The sequence below is a fragment of the Anolis carolinensis genome, chromosome 3, assembly GCF_035594765.1.
Source record: "Anolis carolinensis isolate JA03-04 chromosome 3, rAnoCar3.1.pri, whole genome shotgun sequence".
In the NCBI taxonomy this organism is placed as follows: Eukaryota; Metazoa; Chordata; class Lepidosauria; order Squamata; family Dactyloidae; genus Anolis; species Anolis carolinensis.
In genome coordinates, this window is record NC_085843.1 from 9,749,284 (window position 1) to 9,774,504 (window position 25,221).

At 39.6% G+C, this 25,221-nt stretch overlaps 1 protein-coding gene across 2 annotated transcripts in view; it reads right to left on the reverse strand.

The window, feature by feature from the left end:
- Positions 1-25,221, reverse strand: part of rsf1 (remodeling and spacing factor 1) — a 66,959-nt gene that overhangs the window by 14,193 nt on the left and 27,545 nt on the right. Inside the window, exons 1-13 of one of the 2 annotated variants that reach the window (XM_062974502.1) lie at positions 18,624-18,687; positions 18,344-18,435; positions 17,390-17,482; positions 16,513-16,718; positions 15,360-15,511; positions 11,804-13,494; positions 11,018-11,236; positions 10,025-10,129; positions 5,749-5,828; positions 5,024-5,078; positions 4,352-4,461; positions 1,183-1,250; positions 246-453 (exon numbers count right to left, since the gene is read on the reverse strand). In XM_062974502.1, coding sequence (XP_062830572.1) covers positions 246-453; positions 1,183-1,250; positions 4,352-4,461; positions 5,024-5,078; positions 5,749-5,828; positions 10,025-10,129; positions 11,018-11,236; positions 11,804-13,494; positions 15,360-15,511; positions 16,513-16,718; positions 17,390-17,482; positions 18,344-18,435; positions 18,624-18,672 — 3,128 coding nt within the window. In that variant the 5' untranslated portion in view covers positions 18,673-18,687. Of the gene's footprint in view, positions 1-245; positions 454-1,182; positions 1,251-4,351; positions 4,462-5,023; positions 5,079-5,748; positions 5,829-10,024; positions 10,130-11,017; positions 11,237-11,803; positions 13,495-15,359; positions 15,512-16,512; positions 16,719-17,389; positions 17,483-18,343; positions 18,436-18,623; positions 18,688-25,221 lie in introns of those variants that run through there. The other variant, XM_062974503.1, reaches the window with a different exon arrangement.

A 25,221-nucleotide genomic window follows, 5' to 3' on the forward strand; every position in this document is an offset into this window, starting at 1 on the left:
CCCTCTTTATTATTTATATGATGATGATGATGATTATTATTATTATTATTATTAACATTGAGGCTGCATTTGTTCCCATTTTGTTTTTTTACTTCAAAATAAGATATGTGAAGTGTTCATAGGAATTTGTTCATAGTTTTTTTTTTTAACTATAGTCCGGCCCTCCAACGGTCTGAGTGACTGTGAACTGGCCCCCCTGTTTAAAAAGTTTGGGGACCCCTGCTCTAGACTCTACAATTACTTACCCATCACTGATTCTGAACTCATCCTCACTTTCTTCTTCATCCAGGTTGCTGTCGCTGTCCAGGTCATTCAGCCGTCGTCGTTTCTTGCGACGGATTGCTGCGGCCCTTGGAGGCCGCTTGTTTTCCTTCCTTTCTTCCTCCAGGATGGTGGAGATATCCTTCCCACGATGGCCTGTGATGTTGGACATGTCTTTCCCTTTTCCTCCACCTATGTTCAAGTGGATCAAGAGAAAAGCAACGATGCATCAGTTCTGCTTGGCCATTTAAACTTCACTCTCTTCCTGCTTATTACAACTTCCCTGTATAAAAAGTACCCAAGTATTTTATTTTGTAGCAGCTATAACAAAGACGAAAGTGAGCCATGTCTCTCCCCAGAACTTGAAAAGCTGGGAGTTAAACAGCCCAGAATAGGAAAATTAAACCCATGCCTTTGATTCATTTAATTTTGCCTTGTTCACCATGTTTTCGGGGAATCAGGAGTAAAGGATCCAACTGACCCATCTTCATGTATCATGGGCAACACAATTAGGTAAAGTGGCACTAAGTGAACCAAAGCACCACGGCTGAGGGAAATCTAAACTCATCTCAACATCTATGAGTTTCACTTTGTGGAATTAATATGTAATCTTTAGAAATCTCTAGGTCCTCTATGGTCTTCTTCCACAAACTGGAGGACCTACAGAGGTATTCTTTGTTAACAAAAAAGAAGTGTTTTTTCATTTGCTTTTTTCCACTTTTGTGGGGGTCCTATGCCTTTATCTCCAACAAATGTGGAGGGTTTGTTGTAATTCCATCCTGCTAAATGGGGAACCCCAAAGTGGGGAGCCAAATCCAATTACATGTATTTACATATGTAAAATGGCTCCTCAGTATTAAATTTATCACTCTAGATTACCATCACCCAAATATTTTCCTAGCCATGATCAGCAAGACACACCTCCTCCATCAGCTTCCTTGATGTCATCCTCAATTGCTTCATCAATGGCTTCATCAAACTCATCAAATCTAGAAAGGGAAATTATCAGTTTCAATTCACAAGGCATTCCAAGGAATAAACTAATGAATATATAGCCACTGAAGAATCAAAATGTATCTGGGTTTCCAAACATTAACCATTGTTCTCCAAATAGGGGAAATGCAACAAATGGCTTTCCAGTGCACCTCCCACCATTTTTAAGAAGGCAAAATATCTGAGCACAAGTTACATAGAATGAAATTTAATTCACATTGTAATTTATTTATTAATTGATGGCAGGGGAAGTGGGACAAAGAAAATCAACTTGAACACACTGTCTTGGAATAAGAGTCCTAATGATGAGACTAACAAATTCCCTGTCTATCTTCTTGATCTTTGTTTTATATGATAGAAATTGTTTTGTTTTTAAAAGAGTAAAACGTTTCGTAGAAGTGCTGTTTTGAGTCTACAGAATTCCTTCCAAAAATTACAATCAGTGCCCAAATAATTCTGAAACAGTTTATGATAGCATATTTATTGATTTATTTCATACATGTGTATCCTGTCCTTCTCACACACACACATACACACATAGACAGAGGGGGCATGGCACTCAGGGCAGCTTCACAACCAGCAGTCGTTAGATGCCAAAAACAGTTAAAAATACAATTAAAAACAGATAATTAAAACATCAATTATAAAAAAATAATATAAAAATAGCACAAGTCTAAATCATAGTCTGGTGTTGGTTCATTATGTCAATAAATCGTTCTTATTATTATTGCTGTGTTTGCTGCTTGAATGTCTGGTCTCACAGCCATGCTTTTGAGTTTTTTCCAAAAATCGAAACCTGATTTCATTAGGGCGTTCCACAGATGAGAGGCCACTACTGAGATGGCCCTGTCTCTCATCCCCACCAATCACGCTTGCGAGGGTGGTGGGATCAAGAGCAGGGCCTCCCCTAACAACCTTAACCTCCGAGAAGGATCATAGAGGGTGATAGAGCTGAGCCGGAACTATTTAGGGCTTTATAGGCTAAAGCCAGCACTTTGAATTGTGCTCAGTAGCAGACTGGTAGCCAATGGAGTTGGCATAACAAGGGGGTACACCGCTTCGGTGAGCAATCTGGCTATTGCCTGTTGAATTAATTGAAGCTTCCAAACAGTCTTCAAAGGCAACCCCACATAGAGCGCACTGCAGTAGTTTATTCAGGATGTAACAAGACCACTGTGACCAAGTTAGGTATCCCAAGGTACGGGCACAACTGGTGCACAAGTTTTAATTATGCAAAAGCTCCCCTAGCCACCACCGAGACCTGGGGTTCCAGGCTCACCGATGAATCTAGGATCACTCTCAGGCTGCTAACTGCGTCTTCAGGGGGAGTGTAATCCCATCCAGCACAGGCTGTAACACCTATGCCGTGGTCAGCCTTATGACTGACCAGCAGGACCTCTGTCTTGTCTGGATTCAATTTCAATTTGCTCGCCCTCATCCAGGCAGACTCGACTGCCGAGCACCAGTTCAGAACCTGCACAGCCTCCTTAGTGACAGATGGAAAAGAGTGATAGAGTTGAACACCATCTGCGTACAGATGACATCGTACTCCAAAACTCCTGATGATCTCTCCTAACAGCTTTATGTAAATGTGAAACAACATGAGGAACAGTACCAAGCCCTGCGGAACCCCACAAGACAATGGTTGCGGAGCCAAGCATGTGTCCCCCAGCAACACCTTCTGGGACCAACCCTACAAGGACTGGAGCCACTGCAGAACAGTACCTCCAAGCCCCATTTCTGCGTGGTGTCCCAGAAGGATACCATGGTTTACGGTATCGAAGGCCAATGAGAAGTCCAGCAGAACCAACAGGGACACACTCCCCCTGTCCAGTTCCTGGCGTAGATCATCTACTAAGGCGAACAAGGCTATTTCAGTTCCATATCCCGGTCTAAAGCCAGACTGCAACGGATCTAGATAATCAGTGTCTACAAGAATCCCTGGTGTTCTGTATTGTTGCTGTAGCAAACAGCAACAATATGTGTTCTGAACTTCTTTATAGATTTAAACATTACATAAAAAATCAGTTGCGAGATGCTTTTTCTTCTCATATTTGAAAGCCACTTCTCAAAATGTGATTTTATCCTAAAATATCTCAAGAGGATGATATTGATTCCTGATGACACTATATGTCACTCTCCCTCTTGCCCTTTCAAAAAGAAGAGATGTTCTCAGTATTTAAGTATTTCAGCAGCACTAGCCTGTGTTATATAGAACACTGCAAAACAAGAGAGGAGAGATTTAAATGTGGCTTTAAACTTGTTTTATTCACAGCTGAGGCAAAAAGAGGTCAACTGTCATGAAGGTTTTCGAGCTTGAGCTTCACCTAAAAGTGGCTGAAATGAATCAGAGGTCACACAAAGGCAAAAGCAACAAAGATGATGCTTTTCACAGGCCTGTTGCCAAACATAATACATTTCAAGTGTGATTTTTACTAACAAGGGATGACCTTTTCAAAGTGTTATAGCTGCAGACGGCTTTAATCCCCCTGGAAGATGGCTCAATGTTTCTGGGGTGAAAGGGAGCTTCTGCTGCATAAGCAGTTTTTCCACATTTGTCAAGGTATATATGGCAATTTGTTCATAAAAGCTTTACTTCACAGGAGCCAAAGACAAGTTTCCCCACACAAGAAGGGCTGTTTTTCTGGAGATAAAAGCCATGCCATGCCAAACATCACAGAAACAACCCAGCCTTTCATTCACACAGATATCAGACAGAGGTATGAGAAAGGTATAAGAAAACATCAATATGTGCATACATTAAGGATCTCTCTCTAGGAATCTCCTAGTCCTCTACTACATTTCTACAGTTTGAAGGAATCAGAAGTTATATAATTTAATGGCATTTGGTCCTATCTGTTGTTTTAAGGTCTGGACAAAACGTTTCCTGCTTCTAATATCATTGTACTGTGTGTATCAATGTATGAATAAGCATAAACATTTATTTTTAAGGATGAGGAGGTTCAGGGTCAAACTGCATGACAATCAAGTGCACAAGAAAGGAAGTACATCTTTTATGTGAGCCAACTGCTCCTTCACCCATCAAACACTACGAGGAGCAAGAGAAGCTCAAGGTCTTGCAAAATAACTTGCTTACCTATAACTGATGCATTTCCGTTGCCTCGTTGACCTCCTTTCAAGGAGCTTTGCCTTTGATTTTTTGGGATCTTTCTTCTTTTCCTCCATGGTTTCAGGTATTTCGGGCTCCTGTTTAAAGAGAAGTTAAGCACAGCAAGACAAGTGTTATTCAGAGGTTTGCTACTGATTTCTTCTGAGACCAAGACTATCACAAGGTCAGCCTGTGGGCTTCCAGGCCAGGATGCAAACCCTGGCCTCCCAGAGTCTTAGTCCAATGCTCAAACCACAACTTTCAAACGACACAAGGCCCATTTCCAAATCTGGATGTCAAAAGGTTTTAGGCAGAAGGAAGCCTAGAGGGAAATTATAAATTGTATTCATCTATCCACTTTCCCCAGGATTGGGACAAAAAGAGAGATAGAGAGTACATTGGTTTTCTGGGGTGTGTGTGTGTCAGGAAACAAGGTTTTAGCAGCTGGTGTAGCTCCTCAGCCCTTGACATGTGAAGCAGAAGTGGAATTGAATAGATGGAAACGAATTCACTTGATTTCTGAGTTGTAAACTAAACTGAAATTTCTTCCATTGCTTCCATTGGGGCAAAATTTTGATTATTTTCATCACAAAGGACACAGTTCTGGCTGAATAGCCAAACTTGAAATCAAAATGATTTTGACAGATCCATGTCACTTACTTGTGGAGGAATGATATTCTCGAGACTGATCCCCACATACACGAGGCGTTCCTTCCTTTGGGACAAACACAAAAGCAAAAATACTTTTAGGTTTTCAGTGAAGAGAAGGTTTGTGGCCTTCAAACAAAGAGAAATGGGGAGAGATTGAAGGACATGTCTGGAAAGGAGACATCTGAAACACCCACTCTAGATGCTCTGCTCTTCTAGACCAGGCATGGGCAAACTTTGGCCCTCCAGGTGTTTTCGACTTCAACTCTCACAATTCCTAATGGCCGTTTGCCCAGGCCTGGAGACATCTTACAAAAGGTGTACCACAATTAGCTCTAAGTTATACTTAAAACTGGAAGGGGTTTCAAGGGTCATCTAGTCCTTGTGCAAAAATCCACTGCTAAAGCGCTCCTCACCAAAAAAAAAAAAAAAGTAGAGATCGTATGGTACTATATCACATGCATCAGATGGTATCGTCCTCTGAGCAGTGACGTACAAAGTAAGAAGAATAACAATAAAACATTATCTATTCATCAAGCTCTAGTTTCTATGCTCCCACATCTCAGTGCACTGCCTCAATGCACCTTTCTCTTGGCCAATGGTTTAAAACAGTGATGGCCGCAGAAGATTCTAGAGCACTGATCTGGGTGCAGAAAATGAGGCAGCCACACTGTTCAAATTATGGTCCTGTCTTATTCCCTGAAGAGGAGTGAAGCTTATGAATAATGTTTCAATACCTTCGTTCTGCGCGTTCTTTCTTTTTCAAGACAACATCTAGATCCTGCAGCTGTTCTTCCATTTTCTCACAGAGTAATTTCTGTGAAGATAAATCAAACCATGGCATTAATAATAATACACTCCATCCACCAAATCTTAAAGAAGCCTTAATCCAAGCATTCCTCTGTATAATACAGCCAGTAAAGATGTGACAGTAATCCTGGTACTAAGCAATATGAAGAGGAAGAACTTCAGTGGTAAGAATAAAGAAATGTAACGACTCTTGAAGGCCCAGATTAGATGAGAGAGAAGCTTCATTGTGAAGTCCCCCTGCTTGTATTCCTAAATGTGGTGTTGCTCTTCAACAAAAAAAAAAATCTGCATCCAAGACAACACAGATAAAACTCGTTCCTACTTAATCAGGCTTAGAAATTAGAATATATTCTATATATTAGAATATATATACCTGGCTTAAGCCATGGCTTAAGCAAACCAAGGTTTGCTGAAGCCATGATTAATGCTTAAATGGAATTTTTACTGCACTGACACACAGCCTACATGCTGTGAAATAAAACACATTTTTTCATCAGTAAGGCTCTCCTTTTTATAAAAAAAACTGCAAAATTAAGTTTTCAGATAGAGAGCTAACACACTTATTTCAGTACAATATAGAAAGATGAATAGATACCTTATGAGTAAAGAGATTGTTATTTGCATCTTTTGCAGGTGGGTTCCCTAAATGCAACTGAATCATCACCACATGAACATAATTTTAGACTAGAAAGTCCTTCTGATCCAACATGGCATTTCTTATGCCCTTATATAATGCTGCCAAAGCAAAAACAGAGAGGAACTAAGGATCTGATTGCCTATAATGCATAGGCTTGAGGTGTTGGGTTAGACAAGGACTTTTCAAACAAGCTTTCCCAGAATGCTATGTTTCCATGAGAGGTTGTTGGGGTTCATTGTGAATGTCTGTAGATTTAATAAATGTTTTGAAGGGGCTCTCTGAGGCATGAAAATTATTTCAAGAGCTCCAATAAGATTTGAAAAGGTTGAGAAAAGCTGGGTTAGACTATCTGATGTACAAAGAGCTCAGAACAAAGATGCTACAAAAAGAAGCAAAGAATACTTTCTTCCTGAAAAAAAGAGTCAAATCAGAGCCGAAAATAAGAGTATGTTGGGCTGAGAAATTACTTGGGAAAGTTGGGGAGAACATTCACGGGAGACATAATGCTTTTATGGGTGGCTATTAAACAACAAGTTGTTTGGGATGCTGTGAGCTGTTTACTTTAAGGGCAGTTCAGGCAACACTGCATTACAGTGAGAAGCTAAGTCTGAGTTATTTTGTTCATGGTTCAAGTCAAGCCTTGATTTTGGATTTAATATATCCTGGACGTTTTCTATGTTTCTGTTTGTGTACTCCTGCTCAAGTCTTACTAGTTATATCCTGATTGTGGATTTATGCTCTATGTGTGATTCCTGGTTGTTCCTGGACTTGGAACTTTATGAGACATTTGAATTATTGTTTGGTTCTCATCTTTTGCTAAACCTTTTTGGATTATATATATTCCTTCCTTATTCCTGATTTCATATGCTTTTTATCTGTTTTTACAATAAACTGTTTGCTTATATCCCTGGACTCTTGTGTGGTGCGGTGGCCATCAGTGTTTGCAGGCCTGGAGTGGAACAGGAATGCAGGGAACTGGTGGAAAATATTAACAGTGGAGGCTGCTAAACATACAAGAAAAAGAAGCCTTGCTAAGGAAGATTTTACAGGACTCCTGCAAAGGGAAACCTTACCTCACTGACCTTTTAGAATTTGTTCGGGTTGTCAAAACACATGCAGAAAGGAGCAATCCCTGTGGGCAATGCATCCTTAAATTTTTCAAAAAGCTTTTGACAAAGACCATCACCAAAGGATCACAAGGAAACTTAGCAGTCAGATCTTAAGAGGATTTGTCCTCTTAACATATCAGTAACTGGTTTGAAAAGAGGAAACAGAAGGAAGGAATAAATTGCCAGTTTTTCATAAGAAGAGGAAGCAATTTGCAAGGATGGTCATGTAGTGTTTACATGAATATCAGAAAACGTATTAAAGCAGCAGAGTAGATTTTTTTAAAAAAAACTTTATATTTCCCCTTTCTGTCCAAAATTATGTTGGCCATGCTAGAATTCTATCAGAATGCAAAATATCAAATGTACTGGGAAGCTTATTTTTATTTTTAAAATGCTTTCCTTAAATTGACTAGGCAGCATTATATTGCAGGCAACACTGCATTTGTATATGTAAACAGATAATTAACTGGACAAATGGCAAACACTAATTTTCCATATGTAAATATGGTTTTTAGTTACTTCTCTGTAACATGCAATTCACTTAATCATTCGTTGTGTGTACTGCAATGACGAAAAACACACATTTAATGTAGAAATTTTAGATTCACAACCTCTGGTGTCACGATGTCAATTTACTGCAGATTGTCACACCACCTTATTAAATGGCAGTGACATGAATGCAGACACATTGAAGCATGAGTGTTCATAAAACCAACATTTAACAATCCCACACTGATACAGTGGGAAGATTGTAGTAAGAAAACCTTTTGAAGGAAAGGCCTAATAACAAAGAAATTTCCAATGGTGTAAGCTCCTAAAAATGGAATAGATTGCCTGGGAAGGTGATAAATTCTCTCGTGTTACAGGCTTCTAAGCAAAGACTGAGTAGTCAGTTTTTTGGCTGTTGTACCTCAAGGAATTTTCTGCATTAGGAAGGGACTGAATTTGGGCAACATTTGAATGTTTATTCCAAAGCCTATGAATCTAATCAACAGTTTAAAGTTTTTACATCAATGAGACTCTATCATAAATCTTTAAAAAGTATGAAGTATGTAAAAGAAAAGTGAGAAAACAGAATAGTAAAAGTACTCTGGCTGATCCAAAAATATTTGCTAGAAGTTGTTTCTGAGATGAATGGAGGGTCTATTTAGCAGTTGCGGGTGGGATGAGGTTTTAATGCATTCTCATTATTAACAAAACCAGAATGATGCAGCAACACTGTAAAACTACTGAATAAAAATGAAATGAATTATTTTTCAAGTTTATAGGGGACACAAAAGAGGCTTTTCTTTGTGTAAATTCTGGTATGCATGTATATAAGCCTGTTGCCATATGCCAACACTATACATTTCGTAAGGTCTTCTTGGGCAAAGAATACACAAAAGACAGTTGTTATTGCCTTCCTCTGAAATAAAGCCTTTAGCACCCCATTCAGGTACTATGAGGCCTCATTGGAACAGATGGGATATGGTATTTTCAGAGTGTTTTAGGCCTGCCCTTTTCTTTTCTAATAATACTAACTGTGATGTCTCATGGGCCATGTAGTCCCGTTCCTAGTACTGTTGTGGCAGATGAAGAGGAGAATTTGGGTTTCCCACCGTTTCTGCCAGATTTAGAGCCCTTGCAGCTGCAGGATGTTTGCCCACAAGAAGACAGTCAAACAAGCCTTGAGCCGAAATCTCCCCCTTTTTCTCGCCGCCTTTATTATAATCAAGATAGAAGCTCTCGGGAGGCGACTCGCAGGAGTGCCCGGATCGCTGCCAGACAATTAGATGATTAAGTCTGTTTCCCTTGAGAAAGTTTAAGGAGTCCTGCATCTGGACACAGAATAGGTTTCGTTTCTTGTTCCCCAGAGAAAGTGTTCTCTGGCGGGAAAACAAGATCCTATATAGGTGTTTGGCCACAAGGATTCCTTGCGGAGTCAATTCGTCAACTACGGGAGTAGATTGTGTGTGGACTACGCTACTCCAGTTTCCAGGACCTTGCTCTCGTCCCAGCCCTGCCTTGTTCCCCGGACCTTGCCACGGATTCGCCACGGACCCTGTTCTTGTTCCTCGTTTCTTGCTGCCTTGAATCAAGCCTTATTTGCCAAGAACCTAGTTTGCTCTCCAGTCTTGCATCAAGTTCCATGGACTAAAGGACCTTGTTATTTCCCCTCACTTTGCTTGGCAAAGTGTGTGTTTCGGTTATTGGATTATAACTTTGGACTTTAATATCTCATATTGGACATTGTTTTCCTGGACTATGTTTGACCTTTCCTGAAAGGTCTACTTCTGAACTATATCCTACACTTGTTTTTATTGACTTTATATATTTCCTTAATAAAGATATTAGATAGATTCTGGCCTCTGCGTATGGTTATTGGTGCTCTGCAGCCTGGGTCCTGACACTAACACTCGTGGTTTAAGTCTTGGAAGAGAGGGAGACATCAAGAAAATAAAGGAAGATAAAGCTTACATGTTGGCAAGGTGGGCAGAACCATTCTCCATCTGGAATTATCATCAGCGGAGGCCGAAGACATGCCGTATGGTAGCCACTGTCACAAGAGTCACACAAGAGAATCTGTGGAAATGAACCAAGATTTGCCTTTGAACCCATTTTGCCAAAATGCACCAAGAAGTACCTTGTCCCCATGTTTGCACTCAGTTTTCTTGATAGGAGGTTACAAATGGCAGACTTAGGCAAAATTTCCAGCTTTCGCTAAAAGACATTAAGCCTGTGTCAAGGTCTTTTCAGTTCCACTGACCACACCAAAAGACAGGTAAACACATGCTTAACTCTGCCAATGAAATGAATGGGAATCATACCCTATATAAAAACTCCTAGATTCACTGCTGAAATATAGATAGGTCAAACTCTGTAGGGCTGCCTTCTTTCCTATTTGCATGGACAGGATTGCTAACAAACTTCCTTGAAACTCTGGAGGTCTCTACTGGTTTATTGGGTCAAGAAAACACAGAAGTATAAGTCATAATGGTCTAACAAAGTACAAACCTGGAATACCAGTTTTGTCATCAGTATTTGGAAAAAGCTACTGCTCACGATATGATTTCACATGAAGGAGAGATGCAGACAACACGGCCCACTTCAGGTCCTCATATTTAACCATGGTTTCCACTAGCAACCACGGTTACCTATGGGTTAGACTCTGCTGTAGTACACAACAGCTTGGCTGTATTGGTTTTCCATCTTTCTTCACAGTCAGACTCATAAAAACATCTTGAGGCCAAAACCAGTTAGTCAGTACAGTCACCGTGCCTAAACTACTTCAAGCCATACTATCTGAACCTGATCAGCAAGCTGATCATATATCATGTATTGTCAATTCAACATCCTGGCAAGTCTTTCCTCTAACCTTGGTTGGGAAGGATGTCTGAATTGACCAGTCACTTTATATAGTGCATAAAACTGAGTTTTTGAGCTTCACTGTTCTGAAAGACAAGAACTTACCAGCTCAGGGTGATTGGGAAGCCCACACTTCTTGCATGGCTCATCGTCATCAGCAGGTGCAGGTTCCTCTTCTTCCTCCTCCTCCTCTTCTTCTTCCTCCTTTTCCTCTTCCTCAGAGTTTTCTTCACTTTCTGATCCCTCACTCTCATCATTGCTTGAGTATCTCCACCTGCCACGAGTTCGAGTACCGGCCCACCGAACTTTATTTTTCTGAGAAGCCTGGAAATCCAATCATAAGGACAACTATAACTAGCTTAAAACTTCGGAAAATTCTCATTAAGATCTTAATAAGATTGTCTATTTCAAATACATTACTTCTATACTACAATTTTCTGATTTGTATTTGACTGTATAAAGAGAAAGCCATGTGTAATTCAAGTAAAATTGTCTAGATATCCCAAAGACTACATTTCATCAACGTGCCAATAGTTTCGCGTAAATTACAAGAAACCGTGAGCTTGTCTCCCACTCTCTGCATAAAGCTGCAAGAAAGAAAGCAGAAAGCCTTCCTCCTTGACTATAGTTTACAGTGCTGCCCAAATTCTAAACTCTGACTTATTTTAATCTGATTTAAAAGTCAGTGTTACACCATGTATATTCTTAGATGGTTTAATATCATCCCAACATAACTTGGAGCAGCCTTCTCTAACACTGTGTCCCAACCTAGCCTAAATAGACTGCAATAATGAAGTACGAGGAGACGGAAACTGAGCTCTCTAGACAGATATTTGGGTTTCTAACATCACTAGCTATCAATACTGAGATGACTGCACCTGAATTTTTTACCTTGCTTGCCTTAGAATTTGCCCCTTTCTCTTGCTTTTTGGAGTCCTCTTTCTTCTCCTGTTTTTGCACTGGGGCTGGCTTCTCGTCTTCTTCCTCACTTCGTTTTTTCTCAGGCTTAGGATCCCGGGTTTCCGCTATCTTATGCGTAGGTTTGGATATCCGAGGAGACCTCCTTAAAACACGCCCAATGTTTACCACTTCCTCCTCCTTTTCAGCAGCTTTCCGACTCTTTGGAGAAGCAGTGGTTTTCTTTCTACTTGAGATTCTGATTGTGAGCTTGATCCCTTCTTTCTGCCTTTCAGAGGTGATTTCCCTGTTCTCTGTGAGAGAACTGTCTTCTTCAGGAACCAGCTTATATTTGCACTTGTTTTTCGCAGGCTCCTTTTTGGGCTCCAACGGTTCCTCCTCAACAGAACTTTGGGCATTGCCTTGTTTGGAGGTCTCACTCTTTTCAGCTTCCACTCCTTTCTCTGGTTTAGAATCCTCCTCCTTGAGCTTTTCATTTTCCTCCTCGGTGCTTTTGGAGTCAGGGCCCTTTTTTTCACTCGCGGGTTTCTCAGAGGGAGGGCTTTGAGTTGGAGATGGTGCCACGTCTACTTCTGGTAGATCTGTCTTCTCCGCTGGTTGGTCTTTACTTCTCAAACCCTCTTCGTCTGTTGGAGTAACCAGCTCCTTTGGGGAAGATACTTGAGAAGTTTTATCTAGACACCCTTCAGGAGGGAGTAAACTATCGTTTTCTTTAACGGGTTCTACATGCTTTTTGAGACCATCATCCATTTTGGAAGCTGCCTCTACAATAACATCTGAGCTCTTACTCACAAGTATGCTTTCCTTTTCTTTAGGGCCAGTTTCCTCCATTAAAGGCACTTTCTGATGAGGGACCGCAGTAATCACGCTAGTTACCTCCTTCCCGGTATGCAAGAGATTTCTCTCTGCGTCACTTGTCCTTACAATTGTACTAACAGCCTCTGCCGTCTTTTCACCACTCACTCCATTTTTCTCCTTAGAGAGGCTGCTGGTGTCTTCCTTCATGCTGGGGGAATGGTCCAACTTATTATTTGGCATGATTTTCTCACTACTAACCTCCCCATTCACAAGGAATTTCCCATCAGTAATGGTAGGGACTCTTTTAAAAGTTTCCTCCTCCTGTTTCCCCTCCTCCTTCAAAACCTCCTTGGTTGGGGTAATACATTTCCGCAAGGGTCCTTTTAATGGGCTGTCATAATCGTCCGTCAGCTTAATCTCTCGCTTTTTCAGGGGGATCTTTGCTTGTTGGTCATTTTTGAGTTTCTCACTTTCTTCCACAGTCCTTTCCACAACTTCCTGGGGAGGTTTGACACTGACACAGAACTCTGTCCTTTCGGGCTCATGAACAGTTTTTTCTGTGATACTATTTACATCTTTCAAGTCTTTTGGCTCTAGCTTATACTCCTTCACTTCTGCTTTAACAGGCTTAACATTTTCCTTAAAAGAGTCCTTTTCTTCTTTGGTATTTTGCACTTCCCCATTGTTTTCCAAAGCTTTCTCTAGCTTTACAATAACTGGCAGTTTTATAATTTCTTTCTCCTCCACTCTCTCCAATTTTAACTTGTTTTCCTCTTCTGGAACTACGGGAGAGGAAAGATTTTCCGGTTGCTTTATCTGCTCCTCTTTTATCTCTTGCTTTGCTCCTGTCGTTTTTAATTCAGTTTCTATTTTTTTTAAAAAAAGAAAAGTTAGATTATTATTCAGTCAAAGACTTTTCCCCTAACCATCACAGCACATAATCTCATTCTTAAAAATCTAATTAATGTTAGTCACGTAGGCCGGAATCCTATTTTGGTATTATGATGTTGTTACTGCTATGTTCGTTCAGGTTCACTCTGCCAACGCCATCCTGAAATTTTCTTGACAAAACTGATTCAGAGGAAGTTTGCCATCCTCTGAAGCTGAGAGAATGTGACTTGCCGGAGATAACCCAGTGGGATTCTGTGGGTAAGCCTTCCTCCAACACTAAAACCACTACACTACTCGGTCCCTATGATGCTACATTAATGGGAGAAATAATGAAACAATTAGTTGACTTTTCCTGGATTGCATACATGCAGTTCCTCCTGCAGCCAATCATTCCATAAGCACACACAAGCTGCAAGAGAGCTAAATCACCATGCTTTAATGGTTGAAACAAGACCATGTTACCTAGTCCTCAAATGACTAGGAAATGATGAGATCTGGTGGAATTACATGATGCATATTTATGCTATGTTGGAAAGGTTTAGGATCATGGCAACAAATCATAAATCTAAGCTACAGTATATTTCCAATGGTATTTTTCAGAGAGCAAACCATTTTTGCATAACAGAATCTGACATACAAGACAATGGCGGAGTCCTTGGGGCTAAAGGAGAGTGAAAGAGTAAATTATTCTCGCACAGAAACCATTAACTTGGTCTCTTGTCTGTCATATGGAACTAGTAAGAGGTCATATTTCCTGGGAAGGGAAATATCTTTTTGCCATTTGAAATCTAGAAGAGAAGTCAAAAAGGCTGAAAAAGGCCAGCATGGCTGGAGCTCCAATCATTGAATTATTCAGTTAGAGATGCTTGCCAAAACTCTTCATTTGCTCAAGCCTTTTTTTAATTTCAAATTACAGTAGAGTCTCACTTATCCAACATAAACGGGACGGCAGAATGTTGGATAAGCGAATATGTTGGATAATGAGGGATTAAGGAAAAGCCTATTAAACATCAAATTAGGTTATGATTTTACAAATTAAGCACTCAAACATCATGTTATACAACAAATTTGACAGAAAATGTAGTTCAATACGCAGCAATGCGTAGCACCAAAATATCAAAATGTATTGAAAACACTGACTACAAAAATGCATTGGATAATCCAGAATGTTGGATAAGCAAATGTTGGATAAGTGAGACTCTACTGTAATTTGTTTTATCTGGTCTTGTTCTTGTTATGATGCATCTGATGTTTTGTTTATAGTATAGCTGATACATTTAATGTGTTCCCAGAGTTTATTTATTGACAATAGCTTTGTTCTAGAAAGCTGCACATGCCATATTTGTCACAACATAAAGCAGGTATTGTGAAGATAAAATCCAAGATGAATTTTAAAATGTGTTGAGGATTCTCAGATAGGCAACACATTAAATAAAACCTGCTTAATTCTGCATTAAAATATTTTAATAAATTTATTTATACCTTGCTTTATCTCTCCCACAGGAGATTCAATTAAGCTAACACAGATGAGCTCACACACAATAACTGGGTTAATGTTCTATATTAACACGACTTCTATGAGAACTATGTATTCACTTTCAGGTACAAACACAGCAATAATTTTCGTTCCACAGTCTCTAACTAGATTTTGTGCCACAAAACTCTTCAAACTTAGACATTAGCTTTTCCCAGTTTTGCTGAAACAATAATACGTAACCTCTTTTTATTTATTTTAGGGACACTTAATAACTAGCCTGACCCTCCGCCCACATTCCTAGTGTGAAATTCTCCCCAATAGTGAAGAATGAGAATGCAAAGTGCCCACTGCAAGTAGCAGAACCTTGGGCTGTCGGTGCTTCCCCCTTTTTGGCCTCGCCATCTTCCACACTGGGGTTCTCTTGCGAAGAATCATTCTGCTGCTGCTTTTTCAATAGCTCGGGATCAATTTGTGCTTTCAGGAGCTCAAGAGTTTCAGCCAGTTCGTTTCGGCTTCTGGATGAAAAACAAGAAATCCAACAAAACCTCAAAAAAATGAATCTCATGTACGATCCAACCCCTGGACTGTATTGACTTTATGGGCATTTGCTAGGAAGGTAAGAAGTAGTGAATTGGTTTGGGAAATCATCAATCTTTCACATAGACATGAGGCCTTTCCTCAACTGCCTCCTATCATAAAGAATTCCAAAAAGAAGCCATTGCTGATTTAAGGCAGGGGTGAGGAATCCCAGAACTGTTTTTTTGGCTCTCAGGGCATGCCAAATACACTCCGGGAGTTTTGGGAAGCAATTTGCCCACACTTCATTGCTTCCTTATCTTTAAGAAGAATAATTTCTTTTAAAAGTAACTGTCCAAAAAATACCCCTAAAGGTTTTGGGCAGATTTTTGTGAGATCTTTCTACTGGAGAACAAACCCAGAAATCGGCTTATTTATTTATTTATTTATTTATTTATTTATTATTTACAACATTTATACCCCGCCCTTCTCACCCGAGGGGACTCAGGGAGGCTTTTTTTTTTTCAAATTTTGGGGGTGGTTGGGTCTCCTGAGTAGCTAACATGATCTCCTGAATAGCTATGCCCTAGCTCCTAACAATTACCCATTCCTACTTTAAGGAGTAAATATTGTCTTTGTAACGTAAGAAGCCATGACCCCATTCCCTACTCCCAATTTGGATCTATCTGTGTGTCTAGAAAAATATTACCAGATCTGAATTTTTCAAAGAAAAAAAAATCTATGCAGACTGTCAGTGATGCACAACATCTAGTATTCACCAACCATTCATTTAAGTCTAACACATTTCAACCACCTACTAAGGATTTTTCATCATTCAGGCTTTTAAAAATCATTTAATGTTTGCACATTAATAATAAAAATGCATAATTAAAAGCAGCTATAAGAATTATCCTGCCAAATGGAAAGTCAGGATGCCCTAAGGATTCTCCAAGAAAAGTACTTGCAAAAGTCAGACACACCTGAGAAACAATATCCGTACCTGACAATGCACTTCCATGAGGACCCATCTTGGTCATCCTGCTCTTCTACGTACATCCTCACATTGTGCTCTTGGTCCAACTGGTACCAATATGTCAGACCATCTTTATCTTTGCCAAGTGGCTGAATGCGCATAGCATCCGCATCTTCCTCATTAATGATATTCTTAAACTTCAGATTGTCATCAAACTGGCACTCACAAAGGTACTAAAACAGAGGGAGAAATAGTTTCTATGAGCAGTGTAGGTCATTTGTTGCCCATGCATCCTCCATTATACTTGTGAACATGAGATAAACTTGCAACATTAGTCACTGAAGAGCCTTATTTAGAAAAGCAGTGTGACAGGGCTGGAGTACAGTGGCAAAGTACTTGCTTTGCATGCAGACAGTCACAGGTTCAATCCCCAGCTCCTCATTTTAAAGGATCTCTGGAGATAAGGAAGAACTGAGGAAAGAGAAGAGCTTCTAACAGTAAAAAGTGACAATACTGGGCGAGACAAACCAATGGTCCAACTCAATTCAAGGCTTACTTCCCATTTTATATGAAAACCTCCACCCTTTCTTGGCTCAGTCTGTATTTAAATCAACAACAAAAGCAAACACGGAAGCAACATAATTTGTCTTCAATAACATATTCTCAGTCTTCTATAGTATTTAAAGTATTCATATTTACTGTTAGTACATCAAGACTGAAATTGGATTATTTTCCAAACTATGATCTGCATCATGGTTTGCAATCCACTTCAAGCCATGGTTTTAAGTTAGCAGCACTTAATCTGAGAATCACATATATTACAGTAATTCAGAAATGGAGTGAGATATTGTAAAGGAGGAGCAGAAGAACCAAAAGAAAAATACTAATAAGAGAAGAAAAATACCTTCAATATTCCCAATTTGCATTCAATGCTCATTTCAAGATAGCCTTTTTTCTCCATTTCCCATGCCCAGTTGCTGTTGAATTCTTGACACATCTGTAAAGTAAAATGTTTAACTACTGAAGGTCTTAAATCACAGCAACTACAGACAACAAACCATGAGTCCCCTCCAGGTAAAAAGTATCATAAAAATATCATAAATAAACCTACACCCTAATTTTCAGAGCTTATGGAGATGGAGAAAGATCTGAAGCTGAGAGGAAAATAAATATTCAGATGAATTGATAACAAAACAAAAAGCTTTTGAGATCTTCCATTCATAGTCACCACAGTTTTTATGGCTAGATGTGAGAAGAAAATGGATCTGGAGGTGTCTTTCCAACTGTGGCTTCTGTTTGATTAGGGATGAATGAGATAAAACTTCTTTCCACAGTTGTCAACTTTCTCCTTAAGTGGCGACCATAAAATATATGGATCCCTATTCCAGAGAAATGTAGAAATAGTTATATACATTTAGAGTTGCTTTTAAGGATGTGCTTCTCAAGTTTAAACCCTGAACACTGAGTGATAACCACTCTGAGAACTGATTAGTTTTTTTAAAAAAATGGGAAATGGTCTTAGATACCTGTCCCGACCCCAAACACATCTATCTATCTGATCCAGGGAATGGTATGTGAGCTCCCTAAATAAACGCTGGGATAAAAATGTAGTCATATCACCTATATTGCTAGGAGATTTTAAAAAACGAAACAGGTTTGGGCTAACTCATATAACTAGGTGATGGAAAACCATGCCAGTCCATAATGCCAGATACCAAAGGCAAGGTATTCCAGGCCAGATATCAACTGGTTATAAAATGAGAAGTGGTACAGACGCCCTCAGTTTTCTGAATTTCCTAATCCTTCTAAATCATCCAATAAGGGTCTCTGAAAATATCCAATGCAAAACATGCTATACCTTGATTAAGTATTTTTCCCATCGATCTGCTGTGACAGATTTCCCGATCTTTCTCATCAATTTCAGATGAAGCTCTACCAACTCTCTTGGAACTAGAAATAAGAAAAAACAAAAGAGGCAGCTGTAAATGGCACAAGTTCAACACAAGATGAATCTTAAAACTGCCAGCAAACTTAATAATCAAAGTCCGAGAAAAGTATTGACAAGGCCACATAAAGAAAATAATAGTTTGAACCACTTTTAAAAATGCTGGCTACACATAAAAATTAATGTTGCATACAATGCCATATTCCAAAGAGCAGTGTGCCAATGGTGCCACTTATTTGCATCTGCCTGCTGCTGGGATTCTTGCAGGGTGAACGAGCCCAACCTTGCCTTAATGCATCACAACAAGAAAGAACACTCAGAATACTCCAAAAAAGGAGGAAAGTTTGGTCTCTGCAGGCAACACAATGGGGGGGGGGGGTTGCCATAAGAACATGTTTCATGTAAGCGTTCTATTTGTCTTACTCATGCAGTTGCAAAATGTCATGGCCATCTACAGGTTGAGCAATGTGTGCTCAAGGCTTTAAAGTCTGTGATACTTGTTACAGAGAACTAGTTGTGTAAGTACACAAGTACAGTTTTAATGTGTTATCAGTTCTCTGTAACATCTAGCAGAGACATTACAGGTTGAGCATCCCATATCCAGAATATCAAAATACAAAAGACTCCAAATCCAAATTTGTCCACATGGGAGGCTGAGAAGTTGATATTTTTGCTTTCAGATGATTCAGTGAACACAAAACTTTGTTTTATGTACAATTGCATTTACAATATTGTATAAAATTATTTTCGTATTATATGGACCATAATGAATTTCAGGTATAGACTTCTCCAAGATGGTATCTCGTTATATACCAATATGCAAATACAGGAATTCCAAAATCTAAGATCCAAAACACTTCTGGCCTAGAGCATTTTTGAATTGTGTCATATATGTATGGAAATAAATCAATATGTTTTACATTACAAACTTGTCAGATAGACTCTATTCACTAGTTCATGCATGTTGACCAAAAAAAACTTCTGTGAAACTGTATTGTTTTACTCAAACATAAATATCTATAAACATCAATGATGTGGATGTTTCAGGAAAACTGTTCTATTCTATTCTGAATTTTACTAGGTCCCTCTTATCTAGGTATTTTAATCTAATGATTCTATCTTTATATTGCTGCTGCAGTCCCCCCACCTATGAAGTTTGACTGAATTGTATTGGTGGTTGTTTGATATTATTACTGTTGTAGTAACTTTTGTTTTAACTTTTGTTTTATTACCTTATTGTGTTTTAACCTGTGTATATTGTGCTAATGTATTTGTGTTGTTACTTTTGTAACAATGTGAGCCGCCCCAAGTCCCCGCGGGGAGATGGTGGCGGGGTATAAATAAAGTTTTGTTATTGTTGTTGTTGTTATTATTATTATTATTATTATTATTATTATTATTATTATTATTATTATTAGGCAGTCCCTGGGTTACGAACTAGATAGGTTCTGTTGGTTTGTTCTTAAGTTAAGCTTATATGCAAATCAGAACAGGTACATTTTAAGTGTCATTCAAACCATAAAAAAGCTTTGGACAGCATAGGGAAAGGCTAACACCTCTGTGGTGTTTGTTTTGCTGTCTGTGGACCTGTTCAGAAGATTTCACCTCACTTTCTGTCCCTGTGATAACTGGATTTTGAAAAATGTAGCTTGTTGTGGAAACAAGGGTTGGAGATAAAGCTTCAGTTGAGACCCCTTCTCCCCATGATAATCTTTCAGGACTAAATTTCCCTTCCTAGGGGTAGATTTCTTTCATTTCCTATTGTCTCACCCTTGGTCTTAACTTGAATCGTCTGTAATACAGGGACTGCCTGTATTTGCCTTTCTTCTCTTGTGTGGTTAATGTTAGGATTTGATAAGAACACTTTTACTTGCCCTTTATAAAGACATTCACAGTCAGCTCTCATATGAACTAGGAGCTAAACTATAGTGTCACCAAGTGGCTGAACTGAGCAACACCCTATGCTGAAATTCTAAACCAAAGCTTTCCCTTTAAAAAGTCCAGATTTTAAAAATGGAGATAAATGGCCAAATGCAGACTTCAAAAAATTCAAAAGTTTTTGGTCCTTGGAAATTCAGAAAAATTGAATAATCATCAATCCCTTGACATAAATGCCCAGGAAAAATAATACCTTGTTGCTGACTCTAAAAAAAACCTGAATTATTTCTAACCAACAAAAAAAACCCACTGGTTTCCTCATCTTTATGTTTGAAAAAAATTGCTCCATTTTGAATCTTCCTGGATTAAATGTACCCCCACTTGATACATCCTGGATCAACTGTACCCCCAGCTGGCAAAAGTGTAGGCTCATAGGCTCTTCCATGAAATTAATGTTGCATCCTCCCAAACCTTGTTCTTAGAAAGCTGGCTACAAAGCAGCCTGGAATGCTCCACGGTAGTCAAAATACATTCTTTGCTGCCATTTCAGTAAGCTAGTGGTTTAGTCGGTCTTGTGTTTGCTTGTTGAAGAGGGTGGGAACTTGGGAATCAGCCAGACCGAGAAGGGGATGGGGAGGGAGGAAGAGGAAAAAGAAAAAACTGGGAGTGTGAATAAAAAATGGGCTGCAGAGTTTTTGTAAAAAAAGACTGCGAGAAATTTAAAACTAACCTGGGAGAGGAGGCAGAAGGACAGGATTGGGTTCTGTTTGTGAGGTTTGGAGGAAGCTAACTGAGAGCAAGACTGGAAAGAAATAAGAAAGACTGGAAAGGAGAGTACAAGTGCTTGGCACTGACTATACAGAAACAAAGCAACAAAGATGAGGGATAGGGAAGGGAGATGCTTGGGCAGGGAGAGAAGTAACAACAGCAGTAATGGTAACATTTAAAGCTGGTTGCCCTTGCGAATATTCTATCCAAAACACACAAAATTTGCAGGTGTATATGTTATATATAAATACTTGCAGGTGTTTATGAGATATATAGATAGATAGATAGATAGATAGATATAGATATATATAGTAGAGTCTGGCTTATCCAACATAAACGGGCCAGCAGAACGTTGGATAAGCAAAAATGTTGGATAATAAGGAGGGATTAAGGAAAAGCCTATTAAACATCAAATTACGTTATGATTTTACAAATTAAGCACCAAAACATCATGTATTACAACAAATCAACAGAAAAAGCAATTCAATACATGGTAACGTTTGTAGTTATTACTGTATTTATGAATTTAGCACCAAACATCGCAATGTATAGAAAACATTGATTATAAAAACACTTACTATTAAAAATTGACTACAAATAAAGATAGAATTGCTGCCTAGAGAAACAGCTGTGGATCTGGGTGAGAGGCAGACTGCGTTGGATAATACAGACTGTTAGATGAGTGAAGGTTGGATAAGCGAGACTCTACTGTATACTCTATCTCTATAAAGTAACACCAAATGTGGATTTAAAAGCATCCTAAAACTTTTCTCTGGTTCGGATGTTCAGCCAAAAATTGGGTGTGATGGAAAAACCCCGAAGACTGCTATTTGTTCAAATGCTATGCAGGGAATGTTAAGCAGATTTAATAAAGTTCATAGGTTCCAAACAGATTTTAGATTTTAAAAAATTGAATACTGGAAGATGCACCCATAGGTGTTTCCCCCACCAATTGTCAAAGATAGATCTAGTCTAAAAGGAGAATCTCTGGTCTCTACATACAAGAGGATCACTTTAATCCCACTTTAAATGCCATAGATCTACTCTTGCATAGTTTCATGGAATATTAGACTTCCTTGCTCTAGAGAAGGGGTCCCCAAACTAAGGCCTGGAGTCCAGATATGGCCCTTCAAGGCCATTTACCTGGCTCCAGCCCTAAACTTTATAAGCTTGAGGGCGCCCTAAATCAGTGGCTCCCAAACTTATTTGGCCTCCCGCCCCCTTTCCAGAAAAAATATTACTCAGCGCCCCTGGAAAGGGGGGCGTGGCTTAGAGGGGTGGGTGTGGCTCCTGCTCAAGAGGGAGGGACTGAGCCTCTCCCCTAGTCCAAGATGCAGGGCTGGGAGGGGGAGGAGAGGGGGAGGGGTGGGTGGGGCCACAAATGGGCGGCCAGGAATAGGATGGGCGGAGTTACAAGCTCTGAGGCAGGACTGAGCTTCTATCCCTGTCCTGCGGCACCTGCCAGAACACAGGGGGCAGGGCTAGAGGAGGGGGCAGGGCGTCTTCCCAGGTGCCTGATGGGGCTGAACCTCTATACCCAGCCCCTGTGTTCTAACAAGCGCCTCAGGGGAGGTATACAGAGGCTCAGCCCTGTCTCTTGCTCTTAGGAAGAGGCCCCGCCCCCACCCTAGCCCCGCCCTTTAGTCCTAAAAGGCATCTCAGGAGAGGCTCAGCCCTGTCTCATGCTCTTGGAAGGAGCCCCCCCCTTCCCTAGCTCCATCCTCTGTGTCCTAACAGGTGCCTCAGGAGAGGTATAGATACTCAGCCCTGTCTTGGGCTATTGGGAAGAAGCCACACTCACTCCTCTAGCTCCACCCCCTGTGTCCTAACAGACGCCTCAGGTGCTCAGCCCTGTCTCCAGCACTTGGGAAGAGGCCCCGCCCCGCCTCCTAATAGGTGCCATCACCGCCCCCCTGGATCACTGCAGCGCCCACTTTGGGAATCACTGCCCTAAATCTTAAAACCCTTGAAGGCACACAACAACAGCAATCATAATTAACTTGACTCTCTCAGCCAAAAACAGGCTCACACTTCCCTGTGAAATACTGCTAAGTTTATGTTGTTACAATTGTTTTTCATTTTCAATACTGCATTGCTCTTTCTTCTTTTTTGCACTACAAATCAGATTTGTGCACTGTGCATAGGATGTCGTTTATATTTTTTCCAACTGTAGTCCGGCCTCCCAACAGTCTGAGAGACCATGAACCTTGGCTTAAAAAGTTGGGCAAACAGAATTTCCTGTAGCAGGGGTCCTCCTAGAGCTCTGGTGCATCATCAAACTACAAATCCCAGAACCCCACAAGATGCAGCCATGACAGTCAAAGAAGTATGGAAGTTCTGTTACTCTCCAGCTTCAGTGAGCTTTTGGCCCATATAGAAAAGCAGACACACTATGTGTTTAATTTCTATTCCACCTTTCTCCCATAACTGGCACACAGTTGAAACCTAAAATGAAAAAAGCATTAAATGTTGAAACAGATTTGGGAATACATGAAATGACTATGGAATGGCTTGGACTACGATTATGGATGGTGTGATTTTAATTATGGAGTATACTGTTTTTAAATATGTAATATGTTTTAATCTAATCTAATTTTAACTGTAATATTTGAAATTTTATGTGTTTAAGGCATTGAATAATCGCCTCTATGTAAGCCGCCTTGAGTAGAGAAAGGTGGGGTATAAATAAATAAATTAAATAAATAAACACATTTTTAAAATCCATGAATAACAGAAAAATGAAGCAGCCAGCCAATTAAAAGCACCTTCCACACAAGAGATGAAAAAGTCAAGAAAGAAAAATGTTGCTTTTCCTGGAGCAATTTTCCCTCACCAAATTTTACCCTGAAAAAAGGGGGTGGGAAATGTTTCTTCCTATGGCTTCAACATCTCCACAAGTGTTACATTTCTACCAATATTAAAGGCCTGCCTGAAAAAACAGCTTTCACCTTCCAACAGAAGAGCAAATCAGATTTCCAGAGCCTGGGAGAAAGAAGGCCACCTCATCTAGTGCTGTTTATATTCTGCTTCCACATCTCTTTTTAGTGTTATCCATGATAAAAAACTTAACATCAGAACCAAGGTTAATGTCATGGCTATCTTTTGAGCAAGGTTTGCAAACTCTCACTTTAAAGTGATATGGCATGGTTAATGAAAAAGGAAGAGGGGTTTTGTATACAAGGAAAGGAAGGAAGTATAAAAGCTTCACTTGGTTCTGGAGAAATGTCAGCTCTGAATCAGGTTCTAGATAGTCTTTACGTAACATGGCACTGAATGAATCATGCCAAGAAAAATTATATTCCATAAGTGTTTATATCCTCTGTGCAGGTCTAAAAAACTGATAACAATACAGCAATCTGTGGAGTCTTACAAATCAAAGACCTGAAATTCAAGCAATCATCTGCTGAGGAAGTTGGGAGTTGTCCAATGCACCTAGCACATAAAGAGCACAAGTATGTTTATTTTGTGATTCTCTCTCCATTCAACATCACACCTTATCCGAAAATACAGGGTGTCCCAAAAATTGGGAAAATGGGAAATTCTAGCAAAACCTTACTTTATTTACAAAATACGTATTACAAAATTTAACACAATTCTTCCAGTATAAAATATATTAATAAATATAATATAATATAATATATTTCTTAATTTTCTTGCTAGAGACTTTTGAGACACTCTGTGTATTTTGAAATCAGTGTTTTAATCCTCCCCAAAAACAAATATGAACAACCTAACAGCCAGGCTGAATAAATTGAATGAGACAAGGATAATCCTTTTTCCACATACCAATGCATATACGCTAAAACATCAAAATTACTATACTCTAGCCCCATTCAGAATATCACTACAACCATTTGCAATTTTAAGGCAGACACTGCTTCAGCATCTTGCTCTCTCATTCATAGTAACTATGAACAAAAGATGAATTATTGTTCCTTTCTTTTCAATGGTAAATCAGAGTAGGGGACTGTGGAAAAGCTAAATGGTCACATTACCTCCTCAGGAGACATTGTAGGGTGTTTTTGCTCCCAAATATTGCTAGGTGATATGGCAGCATTTTCGTCATGATTTGAGTTTCAAAAAAGGTGTCTTCTGGGCCTAAACTGGCCAGAGGACCTGCAAAAACATGCTGCAAATGCTTCCAA